Raw genomic sequence first — 16,189 nt, forward strand, 5'->3', positions numbered from 1 at the left:
CCATATTCATATCAATGTGTGTCGTTGAGTTTACGTGTCATCGAATCACACTTGTTTCGTTAAGAGAAAGTCATAGATAGCAAATATACTATGAAATTCACAAATAGATTCAACAAAGGATCGAAACTCGTTCGTGCAGTGATATTTTACGATTAAAATGCATGAAAAACACCATGTCAATATATTTTCTAATTAGAGTAGATGGATTCTCGTTTCTAGTTTCGTTGGTAATATTTTCGTGAACGGTTGTTATCTTAGAAAGTTCGACATTGTCAAACATAGAGTAAAAGTTCTTCAGTGCCAAAATCTATATATTTGGCTTATATTGAACCGATTGCTGCACAATGGGCACTAGGTTTCGATGAAAATTGTGGACTTTTAGTATATATGTCTATTTAACTTGTTGGGTCGGGCCTCCACGATGACCTAGCTTGAATGAAGCAAGGACTCTCCATTTAGACGGAGAATTAAGAACAGAGCGGGGGTGACTTATTTCCATTAACTAAATAGAATAGATGAGGGAGATTATATTATCTGTCCATGTCTCTACCTAGTCCGTTTTTTTTAATATAAATATGTCTGTATCTATATCTATACTTACATCAAAACTAAGACACAAGACCCATGTCTCCAAACAGTCTTGGTGCCGAAGAGTAATTTCGATGGATCATATTTAGTTTATTTGAACTCGAGCCCAGATATGATGACTCAGTTTGACAAAGCTAAACTTACCTAATTAGATGACCATAATGAATACCCTCTATGCAAGAAAAGCACTTTGGATTGTTGATTCATCACGAGAGATGACTTAGAACCAATAGTTCATTATCTAATGGATTTTTCCATTCTAATACTCCATCCGAGAGTTATCAGTATTTATCAAATATGTTTCTATCTAACGGAACGCTATTGGATCAAATGACAAAGACATTGGTGAGAAAAATATGGCTTTTCCCATATGAAATGTCTGATGCTATCTGTTACAATAACAAATCATTGGTTTAATGAATAACTAAATAAAATAGATAGACTCTTCTCTTCGTCTTAGGCCGACGGATCTTCTCCATTGAAAAATCCCTTATGTGGATAGTACACATTCTAGTTCAACGAGCTTATTCTAATTGTTTTGTTCTGAAGCAAACCACAGGGCGATTCGTCCTATTCAGATATTCACGACCAAGAAACGTTATCTAGGTTTATTATTTTTTTGTCTTCAATTATAATTTAAGACATATATCGACATGTAATTGGTCCTATATTCAATATTTTCTTAATTTTTCATTCATACGAACAAACCTTATTTTAGAGAATCTCCCACTTTTTACCGAGCAGAAAGAGATTCTTTAACCCGAAAGAATGCATTTCAAGTGTGGGATATCCATCCAGAAGTTTTCGCAACTCAATCATGTATGATGGAATCATCAAAGATTTGACATTTTCGAACTCTGTCTGTAACTTACTATCAGTTCGAGAAACAAAGAGAAGATGTGTATGAACAAGATATACAACCAGAAGAGGAAAAATGATTGAATAGTGGAACTTCGGAACATTTGGCAATCTCAGATGTGTCGATATCGATGGAGACTCATTATATTACTTTTGAAAATTTATGAATATTTTTTTAATTATTTTAAAAGTTTAAAGGTATTTTTGAAATAGAGTATTTACCAGATTTATATTTATAATATATATTTTAAATATAAATATATTTAAAAATAAAAAAGAGAAAAGAAAAAAAAAAGGAGTTCAACAAAAAACGGAATGTCATTGGTTTCACATCTCTTCCCCAAGCTCTCGTTGCTTCCCCACATTTCTCTTCTCTGCAATGGCCACCGCCACCGCCTCGGCTTAGTTCGCCGCCATTCGACTACCCTCATTCACCGCCGTCCTCCTGCCACTATTTTCTCTCCACCTTCACCACTCGTCGGCCACTCTCGCCACGGCCGCCGGAGAGTTTCCATGGACTCTGCTTCACCGGAGGTTTCGGCGTCTGTCGACTCCGTGGCGGAGGGTTTGAAGAATCAAAACTTGAATAGTGACGATCGTGGGGGTTTAGGTAGTGGAGTCGAGCACGGGGCGAGAAAGAAGCTCGAAGAACTTAACTGGGACAATTCATTTGTCAGAGAGCTGCCTGGCGATCCCCGTACCGATGTCATTCCACGACAGGTACTATTTCTTTGTTTTCAGCTTTTATATTTTTTTTTTTGAAGTACAATTTTTTGGAAATTAGAATTGGGGTTGGTACTTGTATTTACAGGAAATGTGGGCCGTGAGGAATTATGTTTGTAATCAATTGAAAGCTCGAGTAGGAGCTCTTTTATATGCTATAGTTTAATGGATTTTCATTACTGCGAGTTTCAGCTACTTCTCGGTGATAATAAGGACTTTGAATTTGGTTTTTTCTGTTTGATAAGAGAACTCTCAATGGTTTTTAGGCTTTTTTTTAATGGTAAGTTTTAATTAGTATTTTATTGTAAGCATGAGATCCATTCTAGATGCAATTAATTGGTTGTGTTAAACTTCCATGCTATTTTTCTTGATTTTGGGAAAAAGGGTTGTGCTTACCCCTTTATTTTCATTTCCCAGTTCCTCTTCTGGTTTCGCATGGGTTATGAACCAATAGCTTTGATGGCTAGATTTGGTTTTATGGGTTAGTCTACTATTATGACTTATTGGTTTATCTACGATATGAATCTTAGGTGTTACATGCATGTTATTCAAATGTACTACCTTCAGTTGAAGTAGAAAGTCCTCAGCTTGTTGCTTGGTCGGAATCGGTTGCTGATTTGCTAGATTTGGATCTTCAAGAGTGAGTTTTCTTATATTTTCTTTTTGCTTTATGATAATTGATAGATGAGGTATTTACACTATGTACTATAAATTATGAAACATGGACATTTAGTTTGAGAAGCATCTTGAAGATCATAGTCTGATGCACTGTACACTCTACTGGACACTTAAGATACAATTTAGAGGTCTTTTTTTATCATTATTGTTTATTAAATAAAGTATGAATATATTCAGTTAGATTGATGCAGAACCTTTTGAAGGTCTTCTTTCTTTTGATGCAAAATAAATATACCTATTTCTCACAAGAACCTTACAAATTCCCGATATACAAATCACTTGCAAAACTGGGAAGAATGCACAAAACCTTCCTAATTTTGAAACAACTAGCAAAAAGAGTAGAGTTCACACTCCTTACCTAAAGAGGTCGACCCAAAACAGTTATATTTTGCAAGATGAAAAACCCCATCCATCCCTCAGAAGGGCCTCTCCAAATCCTGATGTTTCTTTCTATCTATAGATTCCAGAAAACTGCCATTACAACATAATTCCATAAAACCATCCTCTTCTTTGTCTTTTGGTTTGCGATGCTCTATTTGAGGGACATTAGACTTGGTGGACTTTTTTCTCTTCTTTGTGATTAACACCTGTACCAAGGGAGAAAGGAATCTAGGTTTTGGATTCGTGACTATTAGTGGGGCTTCTTTTGTAGTTTTATTTTCTACATGTTGTCTATCCGCTCTCAATTGCCTTTGTTTTCCCTTCTTTGGGAGGTTAAAATCTCTATGAAGGGAATTTTTTTTGTGGCATGTTTTACATGGGAGATGTTCAAGGACACTCATCCTTTATGTTGTACATTTGATAGTGCATTCTTTGTAAGCGTTAGGTGGAGGATCTCCATCACTTGTCGTGGGGTTGCCAGTTTGGTTAAACTCTCTGGTTTCGGTGGATGAGCTCCTTTAGGTTGTGTTTGGCTTGGAATAGGGATAGTTACACTATGATTCAGGAGTGTTTACGAGTTCATTTTTTGGAGAAGGGAAAGGTCTTGTGGCATGTTAATTTCTTTGCTGTTTGGTGTGGTAATTGACGCAAGAGAAATAATATGATTTTCCATGAAGTTGAGGGGTCCTTTGATGAAGTTTGGGAGGTGTGAGCTTTAATGCTTCTTTGTGGGCATCGATCATTTGACCATTTTGTAATTATGCTCGTTTTTTGTATGTCCTTGTTATTTTTTCATTTTTCTCCATGAAAGCTCGTTTTTTTAGAATAAACATTAATTCATAAGATCTTAACTTCTTTGAAGAAAGTATCCACGATAACTGCATAACATTCTCTTTCAACAGGCATGGAGCACTTCAATTTAAACGAAACAATTGTAGAGATCAATTCCAAAATTTTGGGCTGAAAAAACACCCAAAAAAAAAAAAAATGATAAAGTAGTCTTGTATAACCCCTGATGCTTAAACAAAGCACATAGATAGGACCCAATACCGAGCCTAATCATTTTCTGTTGAACTCCTTCCCGTGTGGAGGTTGTGGCATGAAACAAATTGAAGAGTCTTCAAAGGAACGACTGAAAACTTTGAGGATTTTGGGCCTAGTCTGTGTTTTTGCCTCTACTTGGTGTTCTTTGACCAATGATTTTTGCAATTTTAGCTTCGTCATATCAATGCCAATTGGAATTCCTTTTTGTAATCCAATGGCTTCTTAGAGATAGCTCATCCCCTTATTTGTATGATTTCTTTTTGAACAATATACCTCTCAAGTTTCTGATCCCTAAAAAAAAAAAAAAAAAATTGAGTTGTTGAGGTCGCTGGAAGATAAGCTGGACCTATGACTGGACTGTACAAGTGTTATAATGATAATTTTCTCTTTGTATTTCAGTTTTAGTCCGCTGTAGTCAATTATATGTCTGTGACGTCCTCTCCCTTAGAGCTGTTTTCTTCTTGCAAGAGCTGAAGGATTTTGCTTTTGTCATTGCAGATTTGAAAGGCCAGATTTCCCCCTTTTGTTCTCTGGCGCATCTCCATTAGTTGGAGTGTAAGTGTGAAATATTATTTGATTGACAGCACCAGCATTCTGATCTTCATTATCCCCTGCCTGCTGATCGTGTATTACAGGTCACCTTATGCTCAATGTTACGGGGGCCATCAGTTTGGCATGTGGGCTGGGCAGTTAGGTGATGGTCGAGCAATAACCCTTGGAGAGATACTTAATTCGCGATCTGAAAGGTGGGAGTTGCAGTTAAAAGGTGCTGGGAAGACTCCATACAGTCGGTTTGCAGATGGCTTGGCTGTTCTACGAAGTAGCATCAGGGAGTTCCTGTGTAGTGAAGCAATGCATAGTCTTGGAATACCAACAACTCGTGCACTTTGTCTTCTGACCACAGGAACATTTGTTACCCGAGACATGTTTTATGAGTACGTAGACAAAAAAATCTGGTCAAGATGGCAGTTAAAGAAATAGTTATAAGATGATCTTACATCTTCTCGTGCATTTGAATAGGATTTTCTAAAAAAATCAAGAATTCTTAATCTCTGAATATGTTGTCTTTTCTGCAAAACCTTTCTAACACAAATAAATTTCAATTGGAATTGATATGAACATGTTAGGATTTTTATTTTATTTCAGTTGAAATCATGATTTCTTGAATACTTATATTTAGGTACTTTTTCAGTAGTTTTGAACATGTTAATTAACTATAAAATGTGAAGAGATATAAATTGATGTTGGTATGGAAATGCAATAATAAGTTCCAATTGTTTCAATTTGTAGTGGGAATCAAAAAGAAGAGCCTGGTGCAATTGTATGTCGAGTGGCTCAATCCTTTTTGCGTTTTGGATCCTTCCAAATTCATGCCTCTAGAGGGAAGGATGATTATAAAATTGTTCGGGCTTTAGCAGACTACGCGATTCGCCACCATTTTCCGCACTTTGAGAATATGAGCAGCAGTCAGAGTTTATCTTTCAGCACAGGCGATGAAGATAGTTCAGTTGTTGATCTCACTTCAAACAAGTATGCAGGTAAACTTTTCTGTTAATTGTTTGGATATGACGTTGTAGTAAAACATAGTTTGTGGCAAGTACAGGTACTTGAACTTAACTGTGTATAGACCAGTGTACAAATTAAGGTGCTTCTATTTTTCATGAAAAGCTCTTGCTTAAAAATGAAAGAGGTAGGATTAAAGGTTCATACGTCCTATTTTATGTGAAAATTAATTAGTTGGTGCATGAAAGAAAAAAATAAATTAATTCTCCAATTTTTTTTTTCTTGAGTTGTGATTGCCTGCAAGGGGAGGGGGGAATCATTTTTTTTCTTTTCTTTTTTCCGGTATGGTTGTAAGTTAGGAATCACGGGCATAGTCACAAGCACAAGACACAAATATGATATGACATAGATATGGTGACATGTTAATTTTTAAAAAGTAGGATGTAGATACGGTGACTTGTCAATTTCTAAAAAAGTAGAAAACAGACACATTAGGACACATTTTTTTTATTTTTAATATAATATGTGTATTTGTTGATATATTAATACTTTTTTTTTTATTTTTATAGATAAATCTTTTAAATTAATGTAAAAAAAAAAAAATACTTCACTAAAAAAAACATACATAGAATGTTAAGTCGATTAATGATATTTTTTTTAACAAGAAACAAAACTTTTCGTTTATAAAATTAAAAAAGACTAATGTTGTTCAAAATGCCACAAAAAGTGGCTTCAGATATAGAAAAATTGTTCATGAACTATATGTGGAAAGATGACCTATACCTTGTTCCATGAGTATTATAAACCTCCCTGCAGAAAAGGGAGGACTCTGTCTTTCCTCAATAAAGAAGAAGCACAAAGCTCTCCTCGCAAAATGGATATGGAGCTAGCATCACAAAGAAAACGCCTTGTGGAGAAAACTTATAAACGCTAAATATATTCCTACATCATGTGAAAAACCACCCCCTCCATCTTCTGCGAAGTGGCCATGGAAGTTCATTAAGGAACATTTCATGCCTATTATTAAGCGACGGTTTCAGTCATTCTTCTCTCTCTCAAGACCTTGGTCTGGATTTGTGTTAAAATTTTATTCCTTTATGGCATTTGGCAGCAACCTGGAATTTGTTAGCAACCCAAGGACTGCATGGCCTATGTGATGAATCCAGTTTAACAGCTTACTTCTTTTCTTGTCTGTGAAGTTTTGTAGACGCCAGCGCATGCGATCTTTTTATTTATTTATTTTTGGTTATTTTTATTCATCTATAATTTTTTTGGGTAAGAAACTGAGCTTTTATGGAGAGAAGGGAAAGAAGTGAAAGTGTATGAAAAAATTCTCCATTTTATAGCATGGTTGATGTAGTTCTCATTTTTAGTTGCATTCAACTTGCTGTTTCTGCACAAAAAGGGTTTCACATTTTATCTTAATGACTCTTTTGTTTTTTATTTCCTTTACATGGTTGATATTATCAGCTTGGGCTGTAGAAGTTGCTGAGCGAACTGCTTCCTTAATAGCAAGTTGGCAGGGAGTTGGGTTCACACATGGTGTACTCAACACTGACAATATGAGCATCTTGGGTCTTACCATTGATTATGGTCCCTTCGGATTTTTGGATGCTTTTGATCCTAGTTATACGCCTAATACAACTGATCTTCCGGGCAGAAGATACTGTTTTGCAAATCAGCCAGATGTAGGCTTATGGAATATATCCCAGTTTGCTTCAACACTTTCAGCTGCTGAATTAATAAATGATAAAGAAGCAAACTATGCCATGGAGAGGTAGTTTTACCTTATCGAACTTATGTTTTTTTCTAGAACTGTTGACCTATCATTGCACTCATAATATGATGTTTCCCCTCTCCTCTTACAGGTACGGAGACAAATTTATGGATAACTATCAAACAATCATGACCAAGAAAATTGGTCTACCAAAGTACAATAAACAGTTAATCAGCAAGCTTCTCAACAACATGGCTGTTGACAAAGTTGATTATACAAATTTCTTTAGATCACTTTCCAATATCAAAGCTGATCCCAGCACCCCAGAGGAGGAGTTGTTGGTCCCTCTGAAGGCTGTTCTGTTAGATATGGGCAAGGAGCGTAAGGAAGCTTGGGTCAGCTGGGTAAAGATCTATATAGCGGAGGTATAGTGACCTTAAATACCTGATGGTTAAAAAGTAGCAGTCATAAATTAAAACCTTGACCTATTTCTGTTTCTCCGTTGGTTCTGATCTGTTTTATTGTTGTTCCTTTGCATTTTTAAAATCTTGTTTCAGTATGTCAGCGTGTTGATTTGGAGTTAAACATTCTGAAGCTTTTGCATCACTATGGATGTCACATTTATAAGTTATATAACTTGCCTGTCTATCTGCAATGGTGTTAGCATAGAATTATTACTAATGAGACTAGGAGGCCATTAGATGATTCAAGTAGCTGGAAACTGTCTCTCATGTCTTCAGTTTCACAGGAGCAAGATGTAGTTGCCTTGTGCAATCTTTGTCATATCTTCCTTGTATTCTCTATTTCTCATGCCCATAAAGAAGGGATTCTAAGAGCTATTTCTTAAAAATTATATACTTGTATCAAGTGCTCATAACTAATGAGGCCATAGAGAATTATAGAGTCTTTCCAGCAGGAGGAGTTATCTTTTAGATTGACTTCGAGAAAGCTTATGGCCATGCTAATTGGGATTTTTTGGATAAGGTCTTAGAAAAAGGGATTGGTTTTAAGTGGAGATTCTGAATCTGGAGTGGCATTAGATTGGTGAAGTTCTCCATCTTTATCAACGATAACCTTCGAGGCAGGATTTATGCTTCCAGATATCAAACAAGGTGATCCACTCTCTTCTTATCTTTTCCTCTTGGTAGTGGATGTCCTAAGTAGATTGATCTAAAAAAGGATGGAGAGCAACATTTGGAGGTTCTTTCAGGTTGGGAAGCATAAGGTGGTTCTTTATCACCTTTAGTCGACAACTCGATCCTTTTCTGTTCTGGAAAAGAGGAGTCCTTTGTTAATTGAACCAAAATTTATCGTTTTCCAAACCCATTTTTGGGCTTGAGGACTAATAGAGGTAAGTGTTAAATTTTGGGGATTTACTGCAACTCATTCAAGCTTAGTAGATGGGCATTTGGGTGGGGTGTGAGATGGATGCTTTGCCCTCGGCCTATCTTGGGTTTCCCCTTAGTCAAAACCACATGAGCATTTCATTTTTGGACCTGATCATCGATAAGATTCGCAAGAGGCTTGCCTCTTGAAAGAAGAGCTTCTTCTTGAGAGGGGAAAGATTCACTTTCATTTAGTTGATGTTGAGTGGTATACCTACCCACTTCTTGTCTCTGTTTAGAGTCCCTAGCTCGGTGAGTAAGTTGCTTGAGAATTTGAGGAGAAATTTCTTACGGGAGGGCATTAACGAGGGCAATGGCTCAAACCTCGTGCATTGGGAGGTGGTTTCTAGGCTCTTGGACCAGGGGGTTAGGGGTTTAGGCATTGGCAACCCGAGGGAGCGAAGCACAACTCCTTTGGCTAAATGGTTCTGACGATTCTATAATAAAGCCAACACTTTATATCACAAGGTTATTGTTACAAGTACGGGTCTCATCCCTTTGGTTGAACCAATGGTGGGGTTAAAGGCAGCTCCAAAGTCATTGGAAATTTTGAGAAGTTCCCTTAGCTTTCCTAGTTCATTCTGAATGTGGCGGGGACAGAGTAATACCTAGTTTTGGGAGGATAAGTGGCTGGGGGATAACACCTATATGCCTTGTTTCCTCATTTATATCCGCTGTTTTCTTTCAGAAATCATTTAGTGGTGTCAATCCTCTCTTTGTCAGATTCTCTATCTTTTCCTTCTTCTTTGGGTTTCTATTGTCCATTGACCAATTGGGAAACGGCAGATATCGTGGCTATTTTATCTTTGTTTGGTGAGTTTTGATTTATGCCCTGTAGGGGGACATTTACCTTTGGTCTTTTAGTCCTTCCAAAGGCTTTTCTTGCCACCTTTTCTTCGGTTGCCTGACCCATTCCTATACTTTCTTCTTGGTGTGGAGGGTAAAAATATCCAAGTAGGTGAAATTCTTTTGGCATATTTTACATGGATGGGCTAACACCTTGGATTTGATCTCAGCCTGAGGTTTCTCCTTGGTTGGGTCTCACTGTTGTACTCTGTGCATGTAAGTGGATGAGGACCTTGATCATATCCTTTGAAGTTGTGTTTTTGCTTGGGCTGTTTGGTTTGTTTTCTTTGAGGCTTTAGCTATAGCTTTGTTAGCTCTCAAGGTTACAAGGATTCGATTGAGGAGCTATTAAAACGCTATTTTTGGAGGCAAGCTGGAGTGTGCTATTTTGTGAGGTATGTGGGGGAGAGAAACAATAGAATCTTCATGGAAGGAGATTTCCAACATGATGTTTGGTCTTTTGCTAGACTCTCTGTTTATCTTGGTCTATGTATCTAGGCCTTTTTGTAATTTCTCATTAGGTCTTATTTTACTTTATTGAAGCCACTTCTTGAAGTTGACTCCCTTTTTGTGGGTTTATTATATTTTTTTGTAAGCTCGTGTATTCTTTCATCTCTTCCCAATGGAAATCTGGTATTTCATCCCCCCAATAAAAGTATGTATATATATGTGTGTGTATATACTTGTTTCATATAAGAAAATTCAGTCTCCTATACTCTACCCAACTCTACTCAGTGAGTCTATTTTAAACTTCAATTTTTAATTTTATCAAACTTCAACTTTGAAAGGGTGGATAAATTTTTACTTCTTCTTAGACTAAATTTGAAATTGGCGACAAACTTTCCAATAAATCACACAATTTAATGGGGAGAAGGGTTTCTTTTGTTGAAGCTGGATCTGGAAAAAGCCTATGATAAGGTAGATTGGTCTTTTTAGACTCAGTGTTGGAGTGGAAAGGGTTTGGCACAAGGTGGAGAAGGTGGACAAGGGGTTGTTTATCTTGAGCCAATTTCTGTTTTGATTAACGGAAGACCTAGAGGGAAATTTTTTGTCAAGAGAGGGCTGAGACAAGGAGATTCCCTCTCTATTTTCTTTTCACGTTAGCCAGAGATGCCCTTGGTAGAATTATCCACTTTTGTAATGAACGCAAGGAGATTGTTGAAGGGCTTTGTGGTTGGAAAATAAGGGGTTTTTGTTACTCACCTTCAGTATGCGGATGACACCTTAATTTTGGTGATGGGGAAGTTGAGAATCTAGAGGCTTGGTGATCTCCCCGCAAGACTATTTGCATGCCTTGGATTAATCCTAAACTTGGGAAAAATAGCCATTGTGGGCATTAATGCCAGTCTTGAAGAGGTTGTTGATAAGGCCATAGATTGGGTGTGCGGTTGAAGAGCTCCCAATTTCTTATTTGGGATTCCCTTTAGGTGGAAACTCTCACACTATTGGTTTTGGGAACTTTGCTTGATAGATTTCAAATTAAGACAAGTGGAGGAGTCTTGCCACGTCTAAAGCTGGGAGGTTGACGTTGACGCAGCCAATGTTAAATAGCCTTCCTATATACTACTCTCTCTGAAGGGCCCCCAAATGAAAATCTCTTGGTTTTTTTTTTCTCTCCTAAAATAAATATCTGGAATTCAATTTTCCTTGACCTTTGCCTACTATATATTTTTACTTCTGTTCAGGTGGTGTCGGTTTTCCTGGTTGTAGCTTGCTTAGTGCTTGGTACTTTGTTATACCTTCCTAGGCAATTGATTGACCATAGTAGGAGAGAATTGGAAGTCCATACCTTTCAATGGAATAACGTTGTGCAGGCATTAGCTTCAACGCAACTCGTATCAATAATTAAATAATTCAATTTGTAATGCTAATTTTTCATTGGCAAGGGCTTGGGAACTCTTGGTCATACCGGCTTAGAGGTCCTAAGTTCAAACCTTGGGTATGCTTAATATACCAAAAATACTTCATATATCCTGGCGGGGCCTTGGTGTGGCACGGGTGCCATTGGGTATGGTGGAGCTTTCTTGTGGTTATTATAGAAAAAAGAAAGTAAAATAGACCTACCAATTCATAATTTCATTTTTTCCCTTCATTCTGTTTTCAGTATATTGAGTTAAATATTATATCTCTATAACAATCTGGAGTCCCCACAAGCATCGAGGAAAGCCTTTTTAGGCATATACATTCTTTTCCAGTTTTCAATTTGGATGGGGAGAATGAAAATTATTAAACTGATATGATTATCATTTGCTAAAACTCATCCTCTTTATCAAATTTGAGGCAGTGCTGCCATCCAATCATAAAACCTCCAGGCTCTAACCAAACAACTTAATGCTCATCTCACGGTCCTGTTTGCGTTGGGCAGAAATCATGCCCAGATATTGGACTTGGTTCAAGTTTCAGAAAACTCTATAGTGCTACTAGATGGGTTTTCTGTTAGTAGCTGAATTTTCATAAGATACTGCATTTAAGGAACGCTGGCGTGCTTTAAATATAATGATATTACATTTTCCTTAATCTTATCCAGTATTCTATTGCTTTTGCAGCTTGCTGCAAGTGGCATATCAGATGAGGAGCGCAAGGCCTCCATGGATGCAATAAATCCTAAATATATTCTCAGGAACTACCTATGCCAGACTGCCATTGATGCAGCTGAGCAGGGTGATTTTGGAGAGGTTCGTCGGCTGCTGAAGATAATGGAACGGCCATTTGATGAGCAGCCAGGAATGGAAAAATATGCACGGTTGCCCCCAGCTTGGGCTTATCGGCCGGGCGTTTGTATGCTTTCTTGTTCCTCATGAGTTGATAGCTTGCCTTACGTTACACGAAAAAGGGGGAAATGATTTATTGATAGGATATTTGCTGTGTATATAATGTTGTCGAGTCAGTGTTGTAATCTCAAACAACAACAATGTTCAATTATTATTTTTCTCTATGATATGACCTGAAATTTAGACAGTTCTCATTTCCACTTCTACGTTCATATACATGCTTTTTTGTACTTGCATTACTGAGAGAAATGTTCTGTAATGCCCGTACATATAGTCTTGGCAGACAAGATTCAATCGATCCTTTCTATTTATTTGTATTCAGACATGCCTAGGATTTGTTCGCAAATTGCTGATTTTTATTGTTTAGAACAGAAATCATTGAAAACATTCAAGGATCTGCATAAAAAGCATTCTAGTGATGGCTTACTTCTCTGAATCTGTTCTTAGAAAATTATGACTTTGTTTATTTATGGTTTGACTACTACTTGATCTCTCTACTTTCACCTTTGGTCTTTCTATTTTTGAGAATTGGATCGTTCATTTTATTTCTATCTCAAAGTAGGATATATCAAGCCCACCCCTTCCTATGAAAATTTCTCAAATTGGATAGAAGAAACTTAGCAATTGGAGGTAAATGGGCAGGGATTTGGAGGAACAGAAACAGGAGCTATGCCTTCAAGCATCCACGTTACCCTTTTGATTGTTGGTCTTTGTGATGGATCCTCTTGTAGGCACCAGATTGCAACCATCACAAACGTTTCCAACCTCCTCATGTCGTCCATGGCTTCCAAATCTTCCACAACTAGAACATCCAATCTTCCTTGTTGGAAATAGTCATAGGCCCAATCAACTAATAGTTCTTTTCCTCTTTCAAAATCATTCATATCTCCGTTCCTTCTGCAACATATGATTTCTAGCAGTTGCACACCTAAACTATACACATCAACCTTGGCTGTCACTGGAGCTGACCTGAACCAATCTGGAGCAACATACCCTTTAGTCCCTCTAATCCCTGTTTCTGTTCTGCTTTGATCCATTTTCAATGGCTTTGCCAGCCCAAAATCAGCAATCTTGGCATTGTAGTGTTCATCAAGAAGTACATTTTGAGGCTTTATATCACAATGGATGATTTGCTTGTCGCATAACTCGTGCAGGTACATTAGTCCTCTGGCAATTCCATAGGCTATATGGGTTCTGAGGTTCCAACTTGGCTTCCTATCACCAAAAAGGAGGTCTGCTAGAGTCCCATTGCTCATGAATTCATAAACTAGAATGCGGTTTCTCCCCTCGTTGCAATACCCGAGTAGTCGAACGAGATTCTTGTGGTGTGTTTGCCCAATCACATTCACTTCTGTCCTGAATTCTTTCTCACTATCTTCAAACACTCTGTTCAATTGCTTTACAGCAACAACACCAGTTTTAATCCTCCCTTTGTAAACAATGCCACAAGATCCTCTTCCTAGTTCTTCCTTGAATCCATTTGTAGCTTCTCTAAGTTCTTTATATGTAAACTGACATAGATTGTTACTTTCAAAGCTTTCACTTGGTAGAATATTACCTGCTGCAAGCTTCTTTTTATTGCAGGAGATGAAACCCCAACATATCAAACTAGCCAGGATGAGAATGACAAACAGAGAGCAACCTAGCAGCACAGAAATCACAACAATTAATGTTTGCTGATTCTTCTTTCCTTCAGGTATTGGAAACCCATCTTGGGTTTTCCCAGTGGCATTAGTATTTCTTCTTAATTTTAGAAAAGAAACAGATATTTCCTTGCTATCTTCCCTCCCATTTGATAGTGGTAGCTTCTTCTTCCAACAGGTATTGTCTCTATACACAGCCACCACACAGAGGCAGTCAAGCAAGCAAGCTTTCTTGCACTCTTCAGCATTAAAAGGATTGTACATCTCATAATCAAGCATTGGCCAATCAGTATTGGGAAGTTCTTGTCAACTATATAGATCATCAGTAGAATTTTGTGCACCTTCTTCACATATTTGTGGGATATTTGCCACACAGTTGCTGTAGGTATCATTCAGGTCCATAAAAGAATAACCAGTTGGGCACTTGCATCTTGGCCTTTGATCATCATTTAATGTGCATATACTATTATATCCACAGATTCCAGAGCTCAACTCTCCCCTCATAGCCATGCATATATTATCAGGCATCTTCTTGACGTCCCTCCAGGCTGCATTTGAACTGGTGGTGGGATTCTTTGGATAGTGACTCACAGTTAGAACACCATCAAAATTGAGTGTCACTTTGTAGTAATGAATATCAGCTGGGTAATCTCCTTCTTGTTCACTGATATTAACCCTGTTTCCATCTCTTTGCATTATATACAAGACACCATCCTTGTCAAAAACAATTTGGTATCCATCAGTGGCTCGTATTGTATCGTACGATTCATGCATATTGCCCGTGGGCAAGTTTCTGATATTGAGCACTGCATTGCCTTTCCACAATTGAAAATGAAACTTCCCCAATGAGTAATTCTGATGTGATTTGTATGAAGAAAGTATGTCATTTATCTCCATCTTTTGTGTAGGAAGCAAGGTGTCTGTTGGGTGTTTAAAGCTCTCCCATAACAGCATGGAGTCTGAATCTTTAAGCATCAAATTCCCTGTATCATTCATCACAGCAGAGGCAACAGTCCCTGAAACAAGGCTGATCAGTTTCGAAGTTCCACCTCGGGAATTGCAAAACAATAAGCCATCTGAAGCAGTTAGCTCAACCTTTGAGCCACTTGGGGCTGGATTTTGGTCATGTCTGGCAAACCAAACTACAGTCTTTTCAGGTAATTTGTTGTACCAAATAGACAACAGAAAGAGACCGTTTTCGAGTTCACTCGAAAACCGAACGCGAAATCCTTTGTAGGAGAAAGTCATGGAGAAGTAGAAACATCACCAGCTATGAGAAAGCTACCAGTGTCTGTTATGCTATTACTTTGAGCATTCACAAGGGAAGGCATTAGCAAGAGAAAAAGATGGGGAATCAGAGAAGCCATGAAAAAAGCTTACAACTTGAATTTATTTTTAACATCGTCTTATTCTAAAATTTGTATCTCGTTTAAAAAATATCTTTGAATTTTTAAATATTTTAATATCCTTAGACTTAAAAAAAATAAATTTACTGTCAGTTTTGAATTAAAATCGGTTGTATTTTGTTTAAAAAATGTTCGTGGACTTTAAATTTTTTTTATTAGTATCCTTAATTTTTTAATTTTTTTTTTAAAAAAGTTCAATTTTTTTTTTTTCCGTTAGCAATATAGATGAAATCATTAGTTCCTAATCTCAAAAAATTACCCTTTCACAATAAATATGAAATTATGAGAAAAATATTGGTTTTTTTTTCTATGATATTTGATTTTTAAGATATAACATAATTAATTCTTCAATTTGATTACTATTACTACTAATTTGAGATTAAAAGTTTATATAATTTTAACTTCAAAGATAAATGTCCTAAATTAACTAAAAAAACCTAATATTTAAAGCATATGGTTTAAAATGTATTTATTAATGAATGAAAATTAAATTAAAATTTAATTTGTTAAAATTATTTTAATAATTTGGTTGTATATATATATATATAAAAATTAACTAACAACAATTAATTATAAAAAAAATAACTAATATAATAAAATTGTTGAAAGTGGTCGCTAGAAAAAAAAAAAAAAAAAAAAAATTTTT

The 16,189-nt window shown here is 36.7% G+C and overlaps 1 protein-coding gene and 1 pseudogene across 1 annotated transcript; one reads left to right on the top strand and one right to left on the bottom strand.

Annotated features, from left to right (window-relative positions):
* The first annotated feature begins 1,733 nt into the window (after window positions 1-1,733).
* On the top strand, window positions 1,734-12,681 carry LOC111485404 (UPF0061 protein azo1574-like). The gene is made up of 8 exons (XM_023132276.1): window positions 1,734-2,166; window positions 2,700-2,809; window positions 4,771-4,827; window positions 4,908-5,207; window positions 5,563-5,810; window positions 7,246-7,552; window positions 7,644-7,917; window positions 12,270-12,681. Exons 1-8 carry the CDS (start codon window positions 1,762-1,764, stop codon window positions 12,522-12,524), a joined length of 1,956 nt encoding a protein of 651 aa, XP_022988044.1. The 5' UTR covers window positions 1,734-1,761; the 3' UTR covers window positions 12,525-12,681.
* A 139-nt stretch (window positions 12,682-12,820) lies between these two features.
* Window positions 12,821-15,511, bottom strand: LOC111485393 (annotated as a pseudogene).
* Window positions 15,512-16,189: the final 678 nt, after the last annotated feature.

The sequence above is a fragment of the Cucurbita maxima genome, unplaced genomic scaffold (genome assembly GCF_002738345.1).
Source record: "Cucurbita maxima cultivar Rimu unplaced genomic scaffold, Cmax_1.0 Cma_Scf00010, whole genome shotgun sequence".
Classification (NCBI taxonomy): domain Eukaryota; kingdom Viridiplantae; phylum Streptophyta; class Magnoliopsida; order Cucurbitales; family Cucurbitaceae; genus Cucurbita; species Cucurbita maxima.